The 26,166-nt window shown below is 38.5% G+C and overlaps 1 protein-coding gene across 3 annotated transcripts in view; it reads right to left on the bottom strand.

The window, feature by feature from the left end:
- CFAP47 (cilia and flagella associated protein 47) overlaps positions 1-26,166 on the bottom strand; it is a 761,390-nt gene that overhangs the window by 696,098 nt on the left and 39,126 nt on the right. For all 3 annotated transcript variants that reach the window (XM_032799255.2, XM_075059737.1, XM_075059740.1), the window contains exons 4-17: positions 24,228-24,366; positions 20,876-21,104; positions 20,295-20,455; positions 18,953-19,086; positions 18,141-18,376; positions 17,219-17,411; positions 13,665-13,878; positions 13,119-13,271; positions 9,260-9,449; positions 9,079-9,175; positions 6,192-6,408; positions 4,091-4,335; positions 2,533-2,663; positions 725-847 (exon numbers count right to left, since the gene is read on the bottom strand). In XM_032799255.2, coding sequence (XP_032655146.1) covers positions 725-847; positions 2,533-2,663; positions 4,091-4,335; positions 6,192-6,408; positions 9,079-9,175; positions 9,260-9,449; positions 13,119-13,271; positions 13,665-13,878; positions 17,219-17,411; positions 18,141-18,376; positions 18,953-19,086; positions 20,295-20,455; positions 20,876-21,104; positions 24,228-24,366 — 2,462 coding nt within the window. The remainder of the gene's footprint in view (positions 1-724; positions 848-2,532; positions 2,664-4,090; positions 4,336-6,191; positions 6,409-9,078; positions 9,176-9,259; positions 9,450-13,118; positions 13,272-13,664; positions 13,879-17,218; positions 17,412-18,140; positions 18,377-18,952; positions 19,087-20,294; positions 20,456-20,875; positions 21,105-24,227; positions 24,367-26,166) is intronic.

The raw sequence follows: 26,166 nt of genomic DNA, 5'->3' as shown, positions 1-26,166 counted from the left end.
AAAAGTTTAGGACAAAATTTTCAGTTAGGCACCTAAATACATATGTAGGCACCTAAATAAATGATCTGATTTTCAGAAGTTTGGAACATCTGCCAGATCTTATTGTGCAGCTAACTTTTGCAACCCAGCTTTGAAAATTTGGGCCTTGATTTTGTTCTTTATGAGCACTCCTGAACATTATAAAATTATGATTTAGTACAACTCCAAAAAGATCCAGTACAGCATTCTCTTGAATGGTAGATATAAGCTCAGTGAAAATTATCTGCAAGTTATTCACTGTAGAAATGTGGACAAGACTCCTGCAAAAGGAAGTTTATCTATCCAATCATTTCTGCTTAACTTCTCAGATGCCATGTAAGCCTAAGAATTTTCCTTATTTTTAATAAACACAGTGTTGCAATAACAAGCATATTATCCTACACTCCAATGTGGCCAGGAGGGCCTTGGCCAACACAGACAGTACTATTAATGAAAGCAAGCTAAAAAAAATTGTACAAGGAAGAGAAACTAGGTCAAGTAGTTCCATGAACCCCTAAAAAGGGTAGGATTCTAAAGAGGATAACTATATTTTGTACAATAAAAATTAAAACTACCTAAAGGGGGGGGAAATCAATTAGTATACTATAAAGAACACATCTAATAACTGAGAACACAAACTCTAAGATATGAAAAACTCTCCAAAACAAGGACAACAAAAAAAAACCATCAGCATAATTCAGTTCACCTGGAAGTGTGCATGATTATGTCCTGTGTTTTGAAGAATGGCGGTCTTGCAAGTAGTTAATCCTAGAGGAGCATGATTGAAAGGTATCCTTTGTTCCATAAACTGAATACTGGTGGGTCCAAGCTAACAACAATGAAAGGAAGAAAGCAAACATTACACATATCACTGAGTGTAAATAAATAATTCAGCATAGCTTAATATTCTTTTGTTTTCACAATAAGCCAGACAATCGTGGAGATGTATAAATTAAACAGTGAAGTACAATGTAAAGGGGAACCAACATTTCTCTACTTTTTGCCAAACCACCTAGATCAAAAAGTAAACCTCTATCAAAGTAACAAAATGTGTTTTATTTCCCTTTGAAAATTAATAATTTACTGTATTACTGTACTTCTGTTTAAGTTTCGCATGGCTATCAAATTCAGGCATGAAGTTTTTGCAAAAGCTGATATTATGAGTAATTTTTTAATGCAGTGCACAGATAAATATGTGAACAAAAATAAATTATGACCCCACTTACCCGCTACATTGGTTTTTTTAGTGGCTTGGTCAAAAACAGCACAGGTCATGCATTCCCTCTCCTCACTTTGTTTGACAGACAAGATGACACAATCTAATCACAGTCCTGGATACCCTCCACCACAGCTCCTCTGTTTCTGTAGGTTGATCTCTGATCTGACAGAAATCTCTAAACCTATGGTACCTCCTCGTCTGGAAAGTGAAGTGGTAGGTGTCTGTGCTATACTAATGAAGCATCTTAGGGTATGTCTACACAGCAAAGAAAAACCCACAGCTGGCCTGTGCCAGCTGACTCAGGCTCACAGGGTTCGGACTGCAGAGCTATTTCATTGCTGTGTAGACTTCTGGGCCCAGGCTGGAGCCTGAGCCCTGGGACTCTCCCACCTCACAAGATCCTGGAGCCTGGGCTCCAGAGTGAGCCCAGACATCTACACAGCAATGAAACAGCCCCACAGTCTGAGCTCTGCAAGTCCGAGTTGGCTGGCATAGGCAACTGCAGGTGTCAGTTGCTGTGTAGAAGAAATCAGCAGGTGAGTGGGATAAGAATTGTTTTTCTAGGCCTCAGTATGCTACAGCGAGGACCAGCTCTAGGCACCAGCAAACCAAGCACGTGCTTGGGGCGGCACAATTTCAAGGGTGGCGTTCCAGGCGCTCTCGGAGGTTTGGTTTGGTTTTGTTTTCTTGGGGCCCAGGCTACAGCACAGACCATATTGTAACAAGCTGTACCAATTCATCTATCCAAACAGTGGCAGGAAAAAGACATTCCAAGCTGACTAAGAAAAAGAGAGCCTGGGGGAAATGTAATGGGAGGATGTGTCTTACTGGCTATCAAGTTCTCATTGGAGCATGAATCTAAGAGTTCTACTGGTGAAGGCACCATCAAACTACCTCTAAAAATTCACCCATCAGAATTAGACTTTTCATAGACCCTTTATTGACCCAGGAAGCAGAGACTGTCCTTCTGGAGCGGCCACCACTTCTAATTCAGCAAAGATTACTAGCAGTTCTATAAACCTCCCAGATACACGATCTGATGTCTTTAGGTACAACAGACCTTTCCTTGCCTTTCCCTGAACTATGTTTCTAGGAAAATTGTGAACTGTGATTAGGTTTCAGAACCAGGGAGGAGGAAGAACGTTGGTCTGTGCTGTGAAAGAATGAGTCACAGAATTACTACTCTTTTGATCAATGCATAAGATACAGAACGTGTGAGGTTAAAATAAAATTAAAATCAAGAAAATGTTGATTAAAAACCAAAAATGTGCAAAACCATTTGGGTTAAATATTACCTTTGCAAGGCATTTTAGCTTAAGTGTGTTTCCCTGATGTACACACAGATTGAATTCTCCTGTTTCTGGAGAGCTGAAACCTGGATGCCAAACCACTTCACACTCCAGGTCCTTGTATGCTTCTACAATACCTAGATAAATGTGTATAAATATGTAAATATTCACAGTTCTGGAAATTTTATCAAGTTTACTGTATGTGACCGGTTCACATTACTAGAGACATCTGGCCTGATTTACAAAGGTGCTGAGCAATATACTTAGTTTAAATTAAACCTTGTTTCAAAGTTCTCATAACTGCATAACCCAGTTTATCAATATACTTCAACAGAATGTATCCACAATTTATCAGTTTTTAAGCATGTAAATCCCACTCCTGTGCTATTTAAAAAGGAGGGTATTTAAAAAAAAAATTGATCGCCTAAAGTGATGTAAATCCGTCCCTAAATTATTGTTTTTATTTGGAAATTATTTTTCCAATTCCCAAATTTATATCCATTTTATAGCCACAGATATAAATTTTGTAACCATGCATGGCTCTACACCCACAGCTTTAGAGTTCTAACTCAATCTTAAATATTACAAAAATGAGTGCGTATAGGTGGAACCTGGATTTGTTGATAACAACTGAGAAAACATTTCAACATTCTCAGAACTCATTCACACCTTAAATTTAAAAAAAGAAAAAAATCTCTTTGCTTACTTCCCAGATGCTGAGGCATTCCAAGTTCTCTGTCGAGCGAAGCGATGTTTAAAACAAAGTTAGCCTAAACCAACTAATTTGGTTGGAGACCAAAGATATTTAGCACACCTAACTCCCCTTGATTTGAATGGGAAATCAACTGGAGTTAGTTAGGTGCCTAACTCGGCCTCAGTGGATCTGAAGGTCTGTGCCTCAGCGTAAACTGGATCCTTTCATTACTGAACTCCAACACTGTTTTAAAGAGTACACTGCTACTGGAGGCTTCATCTTTCAATCAGAAGAAAAATTAGGGTCCTGAGCACATGTAATAATTATTAATCCAATGGCACTTTATACAAAAGTAAGAGTGGGCTAACCTTCACATTTTGGCGAGATTTTAAATTTTGTGGTATTATATTCTGTCTACCTAAATTTCTTAGCAGTTTTGATGTACGGTATATGATTTTCTTTATCATTTCCTATCCTAAATGGGTGCATAGTATTGTTGTGCACTATTACATAGTTGCCTCATTCCACTCTCGTGGTCAGCAGCTTAAACTCTTGAGCTCAGAGCAGAGCTGCTGTGAAGAGCTGTTTACTGTGGCACAGAAATAGCAGGATGGGGCTGTGGTGCATTTCCAGAATTTATATAAGCAAATTAGCTTGGGCACCAAAATTCAGAATTTTACTTGCTTTTATGGCCTTTGTGGTCTGATCATAGTTCTGACTTCCAGTAGTATTAACGCAAACCCTAAAAAATAACATTTTACTGTGTCAAACAAACATTTACATTTGATGTCAGCCATCTTTAAGAGTAAAATGTGGTGTGTATGTATTTGTTTGCATGTTGCTTAAAACAACTTTCAAAACATACTATACCTTTGGCTGGCCGTATAGAAAACGCCATTCCTTTATCTGTGATTATAGGTTTCCAACTGAATTCAGCAAGATAGTTTCTGCGATTGCATAATCTGACTGTTGTTCTAAAGCTTGTTTCCGCAGGGAGACCAGGGGTTGGATTTAGAATCAGCTCCCTTGCAGATAGCTCAAGGGCAACTGGCACTGCTTTTGCAACCACCAGCACGTGCCCAGTATGTTCGTTGTTTACTGTGTAAGTGAAAGACCTGTAATATAGAAACCGTAGGATCCAATACATTTTATGTATAGTAAAATATTCAGCAATACAGTTACATTAAATATAGTCATTTGGAGCAAAATACCCAGTGAAAATATTGTATACATTAGGCATACTCAGTTAAAAGGATTATAAAATTTGCTACTTGTAATTGTTTTGCTTTTTACAGTATGCTAGGGACCATAAAATTAACAAAAACGTGTTTCTATAGTTTTGATTCATTAAAATTTAATGGTCAAATATATTGTCACTTCTCTGTGTTATCAGATACTAGGGCCTTGCAGGTCAACTTCATGTTAGAGAAGAAACCTGTGACCCAGACTCAGGTTATTTTCTTAGTGTACAGTAGAACCTCAGTTACAAACACTTCTGGAATGGAGGTTGTTCCTAACTCTGAACAAAACGTTATGGTAGTTCTTTCAAAAGTTTACAACTGAACCTGGACTTAATACAGTTTGAAACTTGGCTATGCAGAAGAAAAATGCTGCTTTTAAACCATCTTAATTGAAATGAAACAAGTATAGAAACAGTTTCCTTTCCTTGTCAAATTTTTTTTAAGCTTTCCCTTTGTTTTTTAAGTAGTTTATATTTAACACAGCATTGTCCTGTATTTGCTTTTCTTAAGTGTCTGCTGCTGCCTGACTGCATACTTTCAGTTCCAAATGAGGTGTGTGGTTGACTAGTCGGGTTTGTAATTCTGGTGTTCATATTCTAAGGTTCTACTATAATTGGTTAATTTACAAAATGTACACAAGACCTGTTTCCCTAAACAGAAGTGGTTACTAACTGCACACAGTCAGACAATGCCCTCTTGCAGAAACCTCAGCTAAAGCATCACTGCTTTTTCACCAAGAAGCATTTGTCTTGAACCTCTGTATCTGACTCTCCTGTAATCTCACAGCTCAACAAAACACGCTGAGTGAAAATCTGGATCCACTGAAGTCAACGGAGCCAGTATTTCACCCAGTATTCCTTGTTCCTCCCTTTGCCTTGGGCTTTTTACACTGGAAATCTTTTGCCCCAAAATTGCTCACCTACAACAACATTGCCTCAAAGGATGGCCTGGGTGTCTGTCTATCTTCTGTACGTGCACATGAATATTTGATTCAACCTCCTTAGCAACTGTATGGGTATGCTGAGAGTTCCATTTTGAGACATCGTATATACTAGAAAAGGTTTCCCAGTACAGCTACATAAGCAAACCCTCCTAGTGTAGACAGATTATACTGGCAATATTCCCAAATGAAATAAGCTATAATGGCAAAAGCACTTTTTTGCCAGTATAACTGTGTCTACACTTTTGCCAGTAAAAAAAGAAAACCTGATCCCTAATTAACATGATTACAGTGGCAAAAGTTTTAAAGTGTTAAACTAGGTTTTGTGTTTACATAACAGCATCTCATAACATGCAAAACATCAGCACTTTCATTATAATAATATTTAGTTTAAACTAGCTATGTGAAAAATGTGTACATTTCTTTTGCCGCCAAGGTTAATACCTAAATCAGAGGTCAACAACCTTTCAGAAGTGGTGTGCCGAGTCTTCATTTATGCACTCTAATTGAAGGTTTCGCGTGCCAGGAATACATTTTAATCTTTTTAGAAGGTCTCTTTCTGTAAGTCTATAATATAACTAAACTATTGTTGTATGTAAAGTAAATAAGGTTTCAAAATGTTTAAGAAGCTTAATTTAAAATTAAATTAAAATGCAGAGCCCCATGGACCGGTGGCCAGGACCCGGGCAGTGTGAGTGCCACTGAAAATCAGCTTGTGTGCCGCCTTTGGCACCCGTGCCATAGGTTGCCTACCCCTGACCTAAATCAAGAGCCAAATAAATAGCCTTACTTCTGAAATTTCCCCAAGGTATTAGTCTCAAATACTACTGGAATGTAAGTCTTCGAAAGAGGTGGCAACACATGGGACAATGGACTAGTCTGCTGTAGCTCCTCACTTTCAATTTCTACTTGTATCCAGATGTGCAGAGGCAGATTATTGATGATATGCATTTTTCTCGTAGACACAGAGTGCACACAAACTTCACCAAAGTCTATGGTGGAGGGACCTAAAATATATATATATGAAGTTAAATCTTTATAGTTAAAAGTTAACAAAAACAGCTAAGGAAGCGTAATCAAAATTGGTAGTTTAGTTCTAGTTAGCCTACATCACTTTCCTACATTTTGGTTTATCAAATTACAGGAGAGTGAAAAATAAATAAAACTACAGTAGTAGAGACAGATTCAAACCAAAACCTAGGATTTAAATACCACCCACTCTGGATGCAGGCAGTGGTGTGGTTCAAAATGCTCTTCTACACTTTACATCTTAATTCCACCTCTTTGCAACAGTAAGATAAATATTGTAGGAAGTAAAGGTATATGTAAAATATCATTGTGTCTGAAAGCACCACTAATGATAATTTTTTAAAATGTAATTGTTTGCTTAAACATGTATTATAACAATCAATAAATGAGAAATTTAGGAACAGTTTCTACATATCAATGATCTTTTTAAGAAATGATACCTTATGAACCATTGCCTTTTAGGCAAGATATTGATCCAGACTCCTTGTTAAATGGATAATGTAAACTTTTCAAACCACATTTTAAGAAGTCTCTTTGTTCATTTACTCAGCTTAATTAACAACAGAACAAATGTATTAGCAAAAAAAAAAAAGTTTGTTTCTCCATTTATGCAATTTGTTACTTCTCAGTCCAAAACTACAGAAATGGAGGGTAATATTGGGACATGGCTTTTAGGCACAATTCCCTAAAGAAACCAATCATTTGACAGAGCGCGAGGTAGTGTTGCTAATGATTTGGCTATCGTAGCATTCACATGCATGAGTGTGATCACATTTATGAACCACTCTCAAAGGCAATGTGTGATTCTTTTTACTTCCCAGTACTTAAAACAACTGAATGGTTTCCTCACCTTATCTATGAATATTTACAGAAAAGCTGTTAAGTAATAAATTAATGTAAAACATTGAGCATAAAAAAAAAGAGGCAAACAAAGATTCCTGTTGTATTTTTTCAGCTTTAATTTTACACTTTATACTTAAACCTCATCTGTGAGTAACTGCTTCCCCCTCAAACTCAAACAGCTGGACTCTTGTCATATCCTTACAGATACAACCTGCTGAAACCCAATTCCATCTCTCCCCAGGACCACCAATGGCTTCATTATTTTCAATTCCACACCTCATACATATACTCCCCAGCCTTTCCATTAAGTCTCAATTCATAGGGGTTTTTTTTTAACAGGGGTCATAATAATCCCCTAATCTGACCTCTTGCATAACACAGGCCATAGACTATCACCCAGTAATTACTAGGTCAAGTCCAATGACTTTGAACTGAACTAGACTATATATTTTAGAAACACGTCAATCTTGATTTAAAGACTTTAAGTGATGGAGAATCCATCACATCACTTGATAAGTTTTTCCAATGGTTAATTATTTCTGCTGTTAAAAATGTGCGCCAAATTCCAGCCACTAGATCTTGCTCTGCCTTTGTCTGCAAGGTTAAAGAGCCCTCTAGTACCAAATCTCTTCTCTCCATGTAGATATTAATATACTGTGATCAAGTCATCTCTTAACCATCTCTTTAATAAACTAATAGATTTAGCTTCTTAACTTGTTGCTCCTTTCTGAACTTTATCCAATTTTTCAACATTCTTTTTAAAAGTGTGGACATCAGAAATGGAATGGACACAATAACTGTTTCACCAATGCTGTATGCTGAGATAATACCATCTCCTGATCCCTACTCGATATTCTTGCTTATACATCCAAGAATCACATTAGCCCTTTTAGTCACCACTTTTCACTGGGAGCTCTTGTTCAATTAGTTATACCATAACTCCTAAGTCTTTTTGAGAGTCACTGCTTTTGAGGATACAGTCCCCCAATCATACAAGTATGGCCTCTGTTCTTTGTACCCAGATATATGATCTTGCATTTGGTCGCACAAAGATGCAACGGTGACAGCATTCAGGGTTGCAATCCAGAAAAGTAAGGTGTGTTATCACTTGCCCTGCAACCCTGGGTGCTTCACAGTGAATTATTAGTTTTCAATTGATACCTCACAAGGCACATTTTGTACAAAGATTACAATAATTTGTAGGGTGTGAATACAGCAGTCCTTGTGTCATAGCATGTAATTTGTGCTCAGTTTACCGAGTGATCCAAATCTTTCTGTGTAAATGACCTGCCTTTTTCATCATTTCCCACTCCACCAATCTGTGTCCTCTGCAAACTTTACCAGTCATGTGGTACTAAGTCAAAATGGTCTAAAAAGAGTTTAAGACATCATCCTTCTCCACTGTGATATCACTACACTTCCCTCCCAGAATCCTCTCCTTTGAAGACAACCATAGACAGGGTACTCCTAGTGATATTAATGCTTCTCCACATATTATGCAACATCAGGGCTTCGGAGAACAAACGAATGAATGACCTATATTCATCACACCTGTGGATGACTCACTTCATCTACTTTGCAAAGGGAGACATAAACAAGTTCTTCCGAATCTAAGTGTTCTGCACCTCTATACTGTCTGCAGAGGTGCAGGACTGATGACCAAGCACTAGCATGACTATTAAAGCCACCTCTTCATTAAGCACATACTATTTAAGGTAAATAATTATGTTGTATAGATTATATTACTATTAATAAATACTTTTATGCCAGCCAAATGAAATGATGTAACCTCGGTGATATCTTACCAATGATTATCTGATAAAGCTGTTTTGGTGTCAAAGTTATATTACAATCTTCCTTCTCTTGTGGAGAAGATGGTACAGCATTAAGCCCGTCATAAACCTGTGGAAAACCCCAACAAATGCTTTATCAATTATTCTCAGTGTTATGTTTTTCTTTTATTTAATGTAAATATGCCTAACTTACCTCTTTGGCTAAGGATTTAGATTCAATTGCTGCCAGCTTTCGACTACTTAGCAGGTAGTCCTCATTTAAAGGAGTTGTTTCTAGTTTCGGCTTCTCCTTGTGTAAATCTGTCATTGTGATCTTTGGTGACCTGAGCCCTGAAGCTGGTTTTAGGCCAATGTCCACAAGATTGTTAAGACTGTTATATTTCCTTTAGAAAAACAAAAAGGTTAAAGTCCAAATTTCTAGAAACCTAACAAAATGTTCCACATTATGCATATTAAAAAATAACAGATTTTAAATATTTCAAGTAGTTCTTTGGATTAACATATTTCTCTAGAGAAAAATTCCTCAATTGTGTCAAATACTTTGAGCAATCCTACTGTAGTGTCTTTGAGTCACAGACTGTCATTTACTGTATCTTTGTACAGTGTCTAGAACAATGAGGCCTAACCTGAATTGTGAACTCTTAGGTGCTATTGCAATATAAATGTTAAATTATATCCAAACTCTAAGAACATTATAATTGCAAAGTCAAGCACTCAAAAGTTAGGAAATGCCAGACTGGTGAAGTGTCCACTAATTCTGCCACCTAAGGCCTAATTTTTCCCAGATATTTTGGCTTTTTAACTGCATTTCATATGTTTAAAGCACAGCTCTAATCGACTTCAGTTGCAGTCACAAGAATTCAGAATTCCTTCAAATCTGGCCACAGGTGTCTTATGCTGGACATCCAGAAAATGTTCAATGCAACTGATGACCAACTGTGAACATTTTGGTTTTAGTGACTGTTACGTGCCTGAGTGCTCTGCAAGGACGAGGCCCACACACACAGTGAGTTATTTGGCTTTAATGAAGGTAAAGTGATACATCCGCAACGGGAACCCTGGGCATTGCTGTCACTTAGGCGGGGAACCCAGCACTGAAGCTCAGCTCGGCCTGGGTCGGAGTCCAAAGGCGGACCGGGAGCATACAGCTATATATACACAATACAAAAGCAACTCATACATATGCAAAAAGGGACTTCCCACAGGCTATGTCCGCCCTTTGGCCTAAGGCCATACAAACTGGTTTCAACCAGGTAAAAGCAAGTTATAACTGGCATGCCGTGTCCTACAATGACCGGCCACTTAGCAAGAGGGGCTTTTCACAGGGCCGCCGAGAAAGCGGAGACACCCTAGGTAGGCCGTGACACAGTCTTCCGCAGTCCCCCACAGTGACTTTCCCAGCATCACATAAGAACTGTGGATAGAATCCAGTTCTCCAGGACAGCATTCAGCTTTAACCAGGAGACCATCCTTTCTCTTCCTGCAATTCCCTACTTGTTCACTAGACACCTTCCAACTTCTGCAATAAATGAGACGGGGTTCTACAGACAACAGCCTCATCCATTACACAAAGCTGATTAATTCCCGGAGAACTCTCCATCATGTACACTGACTGAGGCAGAGATCCTGTGGTAAAAAGTGTACGTGATCATGTAAATAAATACTGTATTATGGTGTCTACACATAAGGGGACTGAACTACGGATGCAGAAGCAAACTTCTGCATTTCTTAACTTTTTACTGATTGACTTTGTAACATTAACAGGTTTTAAAATAGATTTTTGTTTGTTTTTTAACGATTTCCTAAATTTTCTTTAGGGAACAAACTGAAAAAACAGAAATTCTATTATGTGGAAACCTACTGACCCCCAATTTGAGTTTGAAGCTTTAGATTCACAGCACAGACCTCTTTCATTTGAGTTAACCAAATACCTGGTACTAATACTAAGGTGTTATCCTCTATGTGAACAAGCCATCACAGGGAATGAGACACACTTTGCCAGTGGGTTTCACAGCTATTTCCTGACAAAGAATATAGGAACTCCTGGTTCATTTCCAGGTTCTGCAGGAGAGTGTACCCTAGTAGTTCTAGACCCTTCCACCCCATCCCCCATAAGCCTGTGTCCCTCTTTGTTCCTGTACGCTCACTCAGTTCTAGCTCACTTCCCATTCTGCTCCTATTCATCTACTGGCTCCCACCCCGCTCCCTCACTTTTTCTATGCACCCCACACAAACCTTGGCTTCTGCCCCTCTCTTCTCCTATGTAACCCCTATACCCCATCTCCTGCCCCACCATCACTTATCCACCCCACCATCCCTGCTCCTGCCCCCTACCCCATCCCAGTTCCTGACTCCTTCCTCCTCCACTCCTATGCAAATCTCTCACACCACAGTTCCTGCCTCACTCTCCCCATCTGCTACTATTCAACCACTCCTGTTCCCTCCCTGTTCCTCCATCCAACTCCACCTGCTTGGTTCTTATCCCACTCTGTACCTATCCTTCCCACACCCCCTTTCACATCCTGCTCTCTGCTCCTAATCCACTTGTCCCACACCACCTCCTGTCCCTCTTCTGCAGCCCTCCCACCACTTCCTGTCTCCTTTTACAACCAGCTCCATGGTTTCTCACCATCCTCTGATTACTATACCCTCTCTTCATGTCCTATCCACCAACTCCTCACTGCTCTGCAGTCAAGCCAGGTCCTGGATGCTGGCAGGGGGAGGTTTGAGAGCAAAGGGGAAGCAGTCTCTCTGCTCTCAGTTCAGTTGATTGATTCCACAGCAACCCCTGGCTGCTAGCCTGAGCAACTACAGTCACAAGTGCAGGGAAAGTCCTGGTCAGCCCATGCAGCGCAGAACTGGAGCATACCCAGTCCAGATGGAATGTTCAGAAAATTTAATGCAAGTCTCTACTGAACATGTGTGAACTGAGATTTTTTTCAGTGGCTTAAACCCTGGCCAAACTTGAAAGAATTTTCATGGGGAGGCAAAAGGCTGACACAGCAAATTTCAAGCCCTTACTCCAAAGCACAGAGGCAGTAGTGTCTCAATAAAACAGTTAAGAATTTTTTAACATGTGTGAAACAATCTGTTTTCCCCTAGCCTTGATCTTTGAAGCAAGTGAACCATTTTAGCTGAAATTTTCAATAAAATAAAATAGCCCAAAGCAGACATCTCACATGAAAATTTTCAACCCGAATGGGTAAAATCTGGCAAAATTATAAGCTAGTGAAAACAGAGCATTATAATGGGAAGTGTCAGGCAACCTTAATTATAGGCATCACTACCTGCACCACCTATAACTACTACAGTATTTGTTACAGAAAATAATCACTAGTACTTGGTGACTTACTTCACATTATAAACCTTATTTTCAATTTATAAAAAGCTAGGGTAAAGATTTAATTAGAAGTTAAATCCATTTTTTTTTAAATAAATGGACATTTTTAAGTTATGACACTATGTCTGATCAGGCTACTCTATAAAGATTTATAAAAGACTTTTCCAACGCTATTCTAACAACTTTGCAATATTCAGATACAAACAGATAGATGAAATAATAAACCCACACTTGCAATTTTATCTACATGCATTTTTGTGATTTATTAAGCAAATCAGACATCCAAAGAGAACTTTAAAAAGATGAATAATAAAATCTCCCTGTCTTTTGGGAGAAGGGGGGCGGGGGAGAGGTGGATTTAAAGACTTCAAGGTAAAAGAGAATCCATTGTTCCAATGGTCAATTACCCTCACTGTTAAAGTTATGCATCTTAATTCTACTCTGGATTTGTCTATCTTCAGATTTGAGCCACTGGCTCATTATGCCTCGGTCCATGAGCTTTGTCCAGTGAAGCAGCCCTAAGTATATAAATAATTACCAGGGAAAAAAATTTTAAATACATTAAGAACTAAAGCCCCCGCACTACAAACACTTGTGCATGGGCTTAAATTTAAGTTCATGAGTAGTCCCACTGAAGTTAATTTGAATATGAATGTGTATTTACTGTATCAATGCCTTAGGTATTTCTTTTTCTTTTAAAATAAAATTTTACCTAGCAGCTTCTTTTTGTAAGCGACGCTGTCTTAAACTTCGAATAAAATTTGCATAGTATTCCTTATGTGCTTGCTTTTCCAGTTCTTCATAGTCAGTATAAGCAAAATCTGGATCCACATAATGATATCGGTCAGCTTTTGTAAAAATAGTCCTAAATATTTAGAGAGAAATGTAGCTTCATTATATAGATTAATGATTTAGGGTTTTCTTAGACTTGGAAAATATTACTGATTTTGTTACATAAATAATTTACTGCAAACTCCCATTATGTTACAGGTGATTATTAGTATTTGACTTTGCAAAGACAATAAAAATAAAACATACAAGAATTAGTAGTTACACCTGCAGTGTCCCATGAGAAGCAACTCAGAAGAAATTTACTAGTACACACATTCTTCTGTCAAAACAGACTTTTTTTATATATAGCAGTCTGAAAACATATTAAAGTGATGGATCGTGATCTACTTCTGAAATAAGTAATAAACTGTTAATACTACATCCTAGTTTCTTATTTAAATATTATAGTACTTGTATACTACATTACCTATATTTTTTATGTCGTTCACTGGGCCTAATGCTGGCTGAGCGATCATTAGGAAAGGCTATAAGTGCATCACTCTTACAGTCCCTATTTATCTTATGAGTATGCATCTGTGTTTGAGCTGATTGAAGCATTGCTACTGGTGCAAAATCCATAAATCGCCCAATCTCATCAGCTACCAATTGTCCGGTTGCATTGGTAATCATTGGTGTTATGCCTAGGATTTAAATAAAACAAGTTACTTGCAATCAAGCTACCATTTTCAAATGGGAGGTACAAAGTAATATCTCCATTCAGAAAAAAATATGTATTTCATAAGGTATTACAATGAAATCACACCTAAAAATGAGAGTTCTGACTTTTCTCACACAATTTTACAAAGTGTATTTACATTATCTTCATTCAAGAGAAGAAATGATGGTATTGTGGAAAGGGGTTAAGACTCAGACTTTTGTTCAATTCCTGCTCCTGGTACAAACTTTCCTGCATGAGCCAGAGCAAGTCATCTAGGCCTTTATTCAGCAAACCACTTAAATGTAAGCACTTGAATAGCCTCATTAAAATCTGTGGGATTACACATCTGCAAACCCTGATAACTCAGTGGTTTGAGCGTTAGCCTGTTAAACTCAGGTTTGTGAGTTCAATCCTTGAGGGAGCAATTTGGGGATTGGTCCTGCTTTGAGCAGGGGGTTGGACTAGATGACCTCCTAAGGTCCCTTTCAATCCTCATAATCTATGATTCTCTACCTGCTTAAAATGCTTTGCTGAACTGGGGCCTGAATCTCTCTATCAGTTCCTCATTGTACTTCATTTCTAATATTTCCTCTCTCTTTCATGCTTTATCACTCTTGTATATTCAGATTATAAAGATTTTGGGGCAATGATTATCTCTTACTACATATGAGCAACAAAAAGCAAAATGTAGCCCTGATGTCAGATGAGACCTCTAGGTCAGAGATGGGCAAACTATGGCCTGTGGGCCACATCTGGCCCGCGGGACCCTCCTGCCCTGAGATGCTGGCCCTCGGCCCCTCCCCTGCTGTTCCCCCTCCCTCACAGCCTCAGCTCACACCACCGCCGGCACAATGCTCTCGGTGGCAGTGCTGTGAGCTCCTGGGGCAGCACTGCTGCAGAGCCTGGCCTGATCTGGTCCTCTGTGCTGCGTGGTGCGTGGCTGTAGTACCACCAGCCACCGGTGCTCCAGGCAGCGGGGGGCATTGGATAGAGGGCAAGGGAGTTTGGGGTGGTGGTCAGGGGGCAGGGGTGTGGATAGGGGTCAGAGGGCAGGGAACAGGAGGGTTGAATGGGGGCAGGAGTCCAGGGGGGGCAGTCAGGAAGGGGAGGGTTGGATGGGGCTGCAGGGGGCAGTCAGGGGACAGGAAAAGGGGTGGTTGGATGGAGCAAGGGTCTGGGGGAGTAGTCAAGAAGGAGGGGGATTGGATGGGGTGGCAGGGGGCAATCAGGGGTGGTGGTTCTGGGGGTGGTCAGGGGACAGGGAGTGGGGGGAGACGGCCCCAAGCCACACACCCCTCCCCTAACCAGCCCTCCATACAATTTCCAAAACCCGATGCAGCCCTCAGGCCAAAAAGTTTGCCCGCCCCTGCTCTAGGTGCTTCCATACTACAACCAACAATACAGATTTTGAACTAGTGTAAAGGAAGAAAATCAGTACATTTATATATTCCACAGTTTCTCTTGCTTTTACTAGTACATAGTTTGAAATTAATTTATTACTAACGTATATGGTCTGCTTTCCTATATTTTTTTTAAATTAGAGCAATACAGCCAGGTAGTTAAATCCATAATGGAGAAGTATTTTTTTTAAAGTTCTGCATAACTACATTAATAAAGGTTTATCACGTATAAAATTAATTCAGTTAAAATAGTTTGTTTGACTATAACCATTTCCTAACAGCATTCATAGGCATAACCAGAGAAGGAGGAGGGGGAATATGTTTTCTTTCACCCCAACTTTGAAACCCTACTGGAGATGTTTTTTTTGTTTGTTTGTTTTTTTGTGGCAGGGAAAAGTTCTCTCTTGAGAACGTAGGCTTGTTATTAGGCAGTCTCCCATTCTAATTTGTCAGATGACTCTCAAACTGGCCAAGTCTCATATTGCAGTACTTCCTGGGTGACCAAATGGAAATGTTTTTTCCAGAAGTCCTGTCCTTATGCTATATGATTGACCAGAAACCTCAGGTCTGGGGAAGGTAGTAAGAAACAGTAGCTAAAATGGGCAGCAAAGTAAGCTCTCTGGACATGAAAGAAATGGATGTGTTTACACACACAAAAAAAAATACATTTGAACCATCAAATCACATCTAAAATGAATAACCATTTAAACATACATCTGTACCCCATGTCTTTTCTTTCATTGCCTGTCACTTTTAAGTTTACATAAATTGAAAACATAATAATCAATAAAGTGTATGGGCTTTAAAATAATTATTGGACTGTCCTATAGAACAAAACAATTCCTCCAAACCACAAGCCTGGTGGCTCATAATGAAGACAAGCCATGTAGCAAAACTTGAGGATTTAAGTGTCACAGCATCTTGGACACTAGCCAAGAACTGGGTTTCTGAAACCAACAGTCCTGGCCAAATCAACACTGTTGAGTAGAATCTCTTGTAAGATATTAGAAACAAGGACAAATAACCTAACTGGGAATATGAAGGAGTTGCTTTATGCTCTGGAATACCATTTTTGCTATGGATATCACAGATTCATAGGACTGGGGTAGTTGCAGGACAGTGATATGGGAAAAGATCAAAGAGCCGGGTGTGGTATTGAAATCATGGGGTAATAGTAGCCTCAAAAAACATTAACACCTGTGGTATATATTGTCCTTCCTAACTTATTCTGCATGGTCCATGTCACTGTTTGGAATCCAAACACAGCAGCACTGTGCAAGTGCACGACTACCAGAAAATGATTATGTTTGATGTGAGTGAAATGCAAAGAGTAAACAAACAGTATAAATGATAAACACTACTAATTTTTTTTAAATTTTCATTTTCAATAATCCAAGGTATTATCAGTTCACCACATAAGTGTATTTTATATGTAAATATAAAACTTTCCACCTGACAGTGTTCCTTCTAGTAAATAACCATCTCCATGTATTTATTCTGGTAAACAGGCATTTTGGTCCAGATCCTCAAAGGTTTTTAAGGCACCTAACTTAGTGTGAGTTAGGTGGAGGGTATTAACAGATACATTACAATGAAAGATAAATTACCAGGATTGTTCAAGATAGTTAAAGAAAAACTTACAGTACAATATTTCTTAATGTAAAACATAAGACTGCAAATCCTCAGGATCACATAAAGCAGCACAAAGTTAAACCCTAATTAGATAAATCATGTAAAAATTAAAAAAAACACCACAATTACCATGGATATATTTTAATAAAGTGAGTATTCTTTCATCTTTCAAAGAAAAATGTTTTTTAAAACAATGGCTAAAATATGAACGGACTCCACTCCTAACACCTATTAAGAAGCATATTTCTAAAAATGAAAAAAACACTCAGAATTTTTTGTTTAATAACATACCAGGGTTGATTTTAAACATAATTTTCTTGGTTTTTGGTTTGCATACACCAGTAAAACTTAAATGTATTTGATGAAAGGGTTTGATCTTCAAAGACTGTAAGTTATCTTCCTCTGCCACTGAACCAAAAATATCTACGACTTGCTTCACTTTAAAGGTTCCTGCTTGACGTGGAACAAATGAAAACATCACATCCTAAAAAAAAAAAAAAAAAAAGAACATTGCTAAGAAACATTTTATTAAAAATAAAGTAGAGATATTATGTAGACTGTTCTTGATTACAGATTAGTTACATCATGGTGATTTAAATTTATTTTAAGGGTACTACTTTCTTTTTCATAGTACTAATTATTACATGTAATTGAGCAAATTAAAAAGTGTAGAACTGTTAAGCATTAATAGAATTTTATAAGCTCAATTCTGTAGAATAATATAGTTACACATCTTCATGGTGCCCTGAATGTATCTGTTCATAAAAGTTAGTTATATATTTGTTCTAACTGTGCATGCCTTTGTGCTCCATAAAAGGAAAAGAAGCTAAAATATGTGATTTAATGGAACAGTTAAACCTAAGGCCTTATCCTGCAAAGATTTAGGTACATGAGCAATTTTACTTATGTATCTGTGTCTTTGCAGGATGAAGGTCATAGTCACTACAAAATGTACTTTCCCATCCCCCCCCCCCCCCCCCCCATTTGAAAAATCGATAGTATTTGGTGCTTTGACAGTGTCCACTGAATGGTTTTATACTGACAAATTATGAGCTTGGCTCATATAAAAGGAAATGTGGAACCTCTCCTTAAGTGAATTCACCACAAACAAAACAATTTACAGTTCTAATATGAACAATTGTAAACCATAATGGTGTCCTCATCTTTCCAACCAAGTATCTATTTACTGGGAAAAGATGAATATTTACATTACCTTTGTACATTTTTCTTTTACTTTCCCTTTTTCGGGACAAATATTAAAATGCGCTATCTTTTGGAAGCTGAATGTTACTGGAAGTGACTCAGATTCATTTCTGAGAGTGCACATAATCTCTGTGTGTTCACCCATGAAACAGTCCATAAAATTAACAACAGGTCCTGGACTGAAAGTTAACATGACAGGAAGCCCTGAACCTGTCAAAGCTAACTCCACATGATGAGGATGAGTCTCTGCACAAGAGAGTAAGAAACAAGTATAAAATACGATATTGAATTAAAAAGACACGAAACAGTTTTAGACTCTTACTTCCTAATTTTACATATTCTGTGGTTGTAATATGGTTTCTTTTCTAAAACCCTGTTTCAGAATTATAATATAATTGGCCACAAACTTAATGCAAGATGTACATGCTTATTTATATAGGCTAACACATCATCATTTAAAACCCTCTTGGTTATTAAAATTGGAAAAACACAATCATTTTGACCTAACCATAAACTTTGGTGATTTACAAATCTATTTGTTAAAGATTAGCTAAACACTAAATTCTTGAGCCAAAAGGTGCATTCATGACAAATGATTCTAAATTTATTTTCCCTTTCCCCTCCACTTCCAAGTAAGAATCTTAAAAGTCAAGGCTGCCCTTTTCCTCACTATTTGAAGCATTCAGCATAGTTCTCTTAATGTACATGTGCAGGTCCCCACAACACATATACAGGTCCCCTTTAACATTACTAATCTGATGTGGAAAAAGTAAAAAGGTTCAAAGTTATCCACATGTAAACTATATATTTCTAATAACATACCTTTGATTGGTATGCCGTCACCATTCAGAGCCTGCAGAAAGCCATCTTTACTTCCTACGGCCTCAAACCTCAAAAACAGTGCATAATCTTGTCTTGGTGGAAATTCAGTAAGTCCAACATCTCTTTTAAATTGCCTGTAAAATTCACAATCTTTAAATACCCATACATATTATTAATCAGTGGTAATTTTTCATCAGTTCATTTGATTTCTACAATCCTATTACAGCTCAGACAAATGAGACTTTAAAATTGAACACAGTACTGAAACAGACAGAACTACTCAGATATAGTAGTCTGCAGCTCCCATGTCCCAAAAGCAGCAGAGGGTATAGCCACATCAACTCTAATGACATACATACACAAGTATACAAAGAGGCCCTGTAGCTGCCCTATATAAACCTGGTGATGGTTATGTTTCTGCTCTTTCAGACCACCAAGTTGACATTATTCTAGTGACATTCAAGTTAAAGGAAGTTACCAAACTTGAAAACAGTGGGAGTCTCACAACCATTTCTGCATATTCAACGGGGCGGGGGGCGGGTGGAAGAGGGGGAAATCCGTTCCTCTTGAGAATTTAATACTCCTCTTGTTGCCCAGAAACATGAAAAAAAAATGTTATCCAACTTTCTGGTTGCTGAAGCAAATCGTAGTGAATTATTAACTTCTTTATAGCTAGGTAGATCTTTTTTCTATTCTTGTCACTAGTGTCAGGATGAGATGTTACCATGGAACGTGTACACACATGCTGGCATGCACAGACCAAGTGTGTAAAACACCAGATCATCAACTGCTGTAGTACGCTGCATCTGCAATGGGGAACTTAGCAGGAACCTGAAGGTGATGAACTATCCTAATTCAAAAGATTTCCCACACACACACACACACAATTTTTCATCCAAGAAATGTGCTTATAACTGACATAACTTAGCTGTCAAAGCCTCTCAGCAAAACTTTTAGCCAGCAAGAAGAGTTTAAAAATTATTTTTGAACAGTAAAATAAACCTCCTTGACTGGATTGATCTGCTATTACTTTGGAGGATGAACTAAAAGGAAATTTGTAGATTTAATCTGGGGAAAAATGTATACATCTTTGTTTATCAAACAAAAATGTATTATTTTATTAATTTTCTTTTAACTCTGTAAAATAAATTAGAAACCTAATTTTTTATATAAAAACTGTCCATAAGCAGTAAACTAGCATTGATCTGTGCACATTGAGGGAAATAATTTGAGACATCAGGGTTAATTTAATACATCTAACACAGCTGCAAATAGATTTGCCTACACTTATTAATTACATCTTTTATTGTGTCGGCCTCTTAAGGTTTCACTTTATACTTACTTTGGACTAAACCACAGTGTAACCACAGTTTTCTGATAAGGAAGCAAGGTTCCTTGGTTGGGAATGCAGGAGATCAAAGTTGAAATATCTAGTTCTTTGGTTCTATTTATGAAGTTCAGTTCTTGTAAAACAGCATCAGTACTCTTCTGAAGATGTGTGCCCTGTAAGACAACACCAAAATGTGAAATATAGTTATGTCAATTTCCCCTTTTAGTGTGGATCTTTCACACAGCAACAAGAGACAGAAGCAAAAAGGGTTTAAGAAGTAGGAAAATATAACACTACCACCTATCTCTCAATTTATACTGTAAAACCCACTAACATTAGCAGAGGGATATGAAATTGACTCTTTTTTAAAGAAAGTTGACTTGATTTCTTGCTGGTATGAACACTTGACTCTCAATGAAACCTATAATGATAGTCCTGCTGTTGGACAGATCTTTCAGCAACTGTACTGACTGAAAGAAGAGCAGGTAAGGGACACAAATAGAGGAAGCCTGTAAAAAAAGAGAGAGAAAATGAAAAGCAGTCATCGAAACATCTTTGCACTGAAATTTTAAAAAATTCAACAGTTTCCTTACCATCTCTCCTCCAACAGCATCGTCCTCCAGCACTGCCACCCAGTTCATGGTCTCTGGGCTTTTATTGTACAGAACCACTTGTTCAGTATTTGAAGTTCCAAAATAGACAGATCCAAAATGAATACATTCTAGTGTGTTTGCATGAGACAGACCTAATAATTCAAGAACTTGTTCAACTACATGAGCTTCTATCCTTATGTTTGTGATACCACAACCTTGCAATTCCACTCTGTTGGAAAGAGTAACAGAGAAAAAATGAGATGTACACATCTAAAATTCATACAAGAATAATTTATGAATTTTATTGGAGCTTTAGTTTGTTTATTATATGCCTTTGATTTAGTCAACTATATCAGAGTATTTAAACTAATCACACTGGCACAAAAACAAGCACATTCTACAGTACGAAGAGATTATGTACCATTATAAATTGTGTTCTCTGAGCGTGTTCTCTGCAGAATCATGGAGGAAAAAAAATCACACATGGGGCACTGGGGTTTTTTTGAGCAGTACCAGAAGTTAGGAGGTGGGTGGCAACCATATCCTTGGAGCCTTAGATTCTACTCACTTCAGAGTGGTAGCCGTGTTAGTCTGTATCAGCAAAAAGAACGAGGAGTACTTGTGGCACCTTAGAGACTAACAAATTTATTTGGGCATAAACTTTCATAGGCTAAAACCCACTTCATCTGAGCATATAAAAACCTAGCTCAGTCTAAAAATCTCTCAATTCCCCTGTAATAGAGAAGTCAGACTCCCCTGTTGCTGGATCTGAAGATTTTAAACCCTTCAATAATTGAACCATGATACTAGACACCTCTGTGTTCTTGGGGAACCAGGGTGCAGTATCCAGCCTGACTCATGAAAGACTCCGCCCACCCCACCCCTCAGCCTCTGCTTAAACCAAAACCCATCAGAGGAAAAAAACGTGCAGAGAGTAGTGAAGGGCGTTGGGAGACACACCTAGACCCCTCCTGACAAGGGTGACAAGATTAAGACATTTCCATTAGCTTACAGAATGCAGAGCAGAGACGACTCCCCTAGCCTCATCTGCATGAAAGATGGGACAGAAAAACATTCAATTTACATACAGAATGGAGAAAGAGAACCACACTGAATTCTGGGACCAGAAAATGCAGGAGGCATTGCATCATGGGAATCTCTGCTCCAGATGCTAATGAACCTATGTCTGCACACACCCAGCTCAGCAATTATCAGACCAATTCTAGTAATGAATCCTTAATTGATATCCAAACAGTGAAGCCCCCTAGTTGCATTGTGAGCTCCCTGGAAGAAAACACCACCCATAGCCAAGACTGATCAGCTCCTTTTGTCTAGTCTAAAGAAAACCCTTGAGTTATCAGCCGTACCTATAAACAAAACTATTGTTCTCCCTTGAACAATTGTCTTTTCTCTACAAAAATCCCTACTCATCCTCCAGTCAGTGTTCTGATGCTTAGATCCAAACTCTGCATCAGTTTCACTGGGACTCCATATCCCCTGACTGATCGTGCTGGGGACTCTGCCTGCCTCCTGCCCTCAGGACCCTTGGCTACCAGCATCATCTGGGAACTCCGACCAGTCCAAGCTTCAGGGAGTGGTGAGATCCCCTTCTCTCTCTCTTTTCATTTTTCCTTTCTACCTCAGGTATTAACCTTTAATAATGTATGTTATGTTGGTTTAGCCCTCCCTGTGTAGTTATCATTAGTATTCAATAAATAACTTGTATGGTTAAGCTGGTTGCTTCTCTCTCTTGCTGAACCTTATTCTTTTGTGTTTTTAGCTTCCCCCATTTACTCTGCAGCAACGCTTCTTTTACCTAAGCTAAAGATCCCTGCAGCGCCCAGAATACTGTGGGATTTGCTCATCAAGCAGGTTACTACCAGTACAATTGTGCTGTGAAGGTGGGGATAGGGACGTGATGAATCTGGGACACATAAGGGTAACAACTTGAAAGTGCTGCTTGACTCAGTCCATGGAGCCCAGGGGCATATAAGGAGAGTCAGCTTGAAAGTGCTGCTTCATCCAGCCCAGTGAGTCCAGGGACATATAAAGGGTAAGCTTCACAGTGCTGATTGACCCGGTCCACTCAGACTTGCTCTGTTAATGTATGTGTGGGTGGGTGTGTGCTCATCTGGTTTTGGAGCTGGAGAAACCCAGCCCTAGGGAACCTAGGTCCTGCAGGATAGCTCCATCGGGAGGGGACTTGCAGAAGGGAGAAACAGAGCTCCATATGAAAACACATGTGACACAAGCAGTACATTGATAGAATTACAGAATCCCCTTCCCCAGAAAAGTGACCCAAATAAATGAGCATTCCTCAAAGTAATGGGCAAAGCTGGTAACAACCATCTTAGATGGATCATCTCTAGGAGTCCTCTGCTTTTGATGTCCTTTAACAGGATAGGACTTGTCAGATGATCCTGGCTTCAGTGCCAAGGAATGTGATAAACTGATTTACTTGGGTCAGAAAACTGCCTCCTCAAGAGAGCTTTTCCTGGACTCTTGAACTAAGAGAAGAATTTATAATCAATTGCTCCTGTCCTTCAAGCTCTTGAAGAGAAAAGGCTTTGCGTGTTGTATAACCCTTCAAAGCACTGGAGAAGCATCATGCTTATTTGTCTGAATAAATGCAGCACTATTTGTTCCAGGTCCACTGTGGTAGGTAAGACCCAAAACTTGAAGTCAGAAAAAACAAAGAAAAAAGATTTTTTTTGGCTAATTAGATTCTTTGTACTAATCAAGTCCTAAATTTAAATAACTTTTTAAAACTCTTTACAAAAGGAAAGAGCTATTATGGTTGCATTTAAAAATATTTATATTTTGAAAGATTCTACTGATCTGAGAGAGACTTGGTGTACTTGAAGTGGGAATACCAATGGAACCTGTAATGTCTCTCAAATCTATAAAAGGTTTTGTTTTTTTTAAATACACCCTCTAACTATTCCACCAAAAGAGAAAGGACAAGGTTCCCCAAATCACATCAACTGGCAGAGAGACAGGAACTAACTGTGCAACAGTATGCACACCCTTGGTCAGAAGAATGTGGAGCTCAAGAGACGTATCCAATCCACTGCCTGTCAATACTGTTCTAAAGTTGCCAGGCACACAATTCCTACAGCATTGCTCTACAGAGCCAATGTCATCAGCAAAACTATTTAATGAAGTAAAGCTTTGGACAATTGCAGGCCAGCAACTGATCTCTGGTAACTTAAATTCTTCTTGTCACATTGTGGTTCCAGTTATTCTGTATCTGGATAAATATAGCTGTACTGAAGAGATTTTAGAAGTACAGGATATTAAAAAAAAACCATCCAAAACAAGCAGACTTTATGCAGTCACATTCTGCACTTACTTTGCCACTTCCCTAATGACTCTGGGTATATCTGTACAGAAATCCACTTTAACCAACTGTAACGTTTTAGGTTCCACCACTCCACTGGTAGGTACTATGTTAACAGGGACACTTCCGTTGTAGTCTATTTTAAATGCACCTTAAGACAAATATAATATTATATGTTACATATGACATTTAAATGGAAGATTATCTAGCATTCAACACTCAGACTAAACTAAAAACACAGTAAAAAGTTTCATAAATAGTACGTAAAATAAAGCAGCTCAAAAATAAAATTATGGTATCGTAACACATATATTGCAAAAAATCCTAATCTAACATTTAAGATTTGTGTTTTTCTGGCTTTCCTCAAAACATCAGATACCCATATACAATGCCACTATGCAAAGTTATTGTTGTAATAGACAATGTAATTACATTCAGAACCCAACTGACTGTAATCATAAAACAGTTGCTAGTAACACTTTGCATGTCTGGCAAATTTGAGACATAGCTTTATGTAGCTGTAGTAATCAAATGTTTAAGAGTTTAACCAAAGAGAAGTCTATTGTCCCCTTCCGTGCAATTGACAACTGCGTATGTATGCAGTGTAGTACACCACAAATGAGAAAAATCTAAGCACAAGTGTAGGATATTTTTTTTAAATTAACAAACAATTTGAACAATAGAATAGATAAATGGATGTATTCCACATGTGGCAGCATATTACCTGCTGACAACCAAGAGATATCAATAAACTATTAAAACTGCTGTTATATAAAGCCAGGTACTACAGTTACCACAAGAGCTTCCACATCAAATGGTCTAGATAGTACATAGTCCTGCCGTGAGTGCAGGGAACTGGATGAGATGACCTCTTGAGATTCGTTCCAGTCCTGTGATTCTATGATTCTGTGATTTTTAACAAGATGCAGAAACAAAATAAAGCTTGAGTACTCAAGTTTTATGTTGATTAACAGCATGGAGTCAGGACACATGTAACCTACTCCCTCATTCAGAGGCCAAGATGCAGTCCCTCTCCTGCTGACAGAACTCCAGTGTCTGGATATTGCCCCTCAACATTACTTGCAGGGAGTATAAGGTCCACTGGGCCCACATAATCATGGATTCAGCGGTCCATCCCCTGTCTGCCCTCAATACTATCCTTTGCATGGGCATATACAAAGCTACCTCCATATGCATCAGCAGCCCATTCTGCATCATAGGGCTTAAATGGTGAAGAAGGCTATATAGCGTTCTTCCGCACCAGGCTCAACTTCACTCCAGGTGAATTATACATATGCTTAGAACAGGTAAAGGATCAGTACTTCTCATACAACTACTTCTGTTCTAGGAAATAAATGATCATTTATTAGTAATAGCTGATTTCAAAAACCGCACATTACACATCAAGTTCCAACCTCGTAGAAGAAATAAATATATATGAAATCTGTGTACACTCAAGTGTCCAGTGAACAGCTGCTAGCACTAAACATTCTACTTAGTAATGATGCTAACAGGAAACGAAGACACTAACATCTCCCCTAAAGAGTATTTGTCAACATTGCAGTGAGAAGTACAAAGGAAAGGCTATTTACCCCTAATTAGAAGCTACCTCAGCCAAATTATTTATTTATATATATATACATATATATATAAAATAAAAAAAAATTCCCCTCTCACCCCTATGGGTGGTATGTGTCTTCCTCAACCTCGGGTCCTCTACCAGAGGCCTGGGAGTTTGAGGGTTCAGTGCAGTATCTTAGCTGTTCCTAGCACTGCACTCTTCTGGACAGAGAGCTCTCTGATGTTGTTCCTGGGATCTGTTGGAGTCACTCACCCAGCTTAGGAGTCACAGCCCCAAGTGCTCCTACCACCACTGGGACCACTTTGGCCTTCACTTTCCACATCCTCTCTAGTTCCTCTTTCAGGCCCTGGTACTTCTCCAGCTTCTCAT

The sequence above is a fragment of the Chelonoidis abingdonii genome, chromosome 1, assembly GCF_003597395.2.
Source record: "Chelonoidis abingdonii isolate Lonesome George chromosome 1, CheloAbing_2.0, whole genome shotgun sequence".
Classification (NCBI taxonomy): Eukaryota; Metazoa; Chordata; order Testudines; family Testudinidae; genus Chelonoidis; species Chelonoidis abingdonii.
The sequence above is the reverse complement of the archived record's forward strand: the minus strand, read 5'-3'. Positions and strand labels throughout refer to the sequence as shown.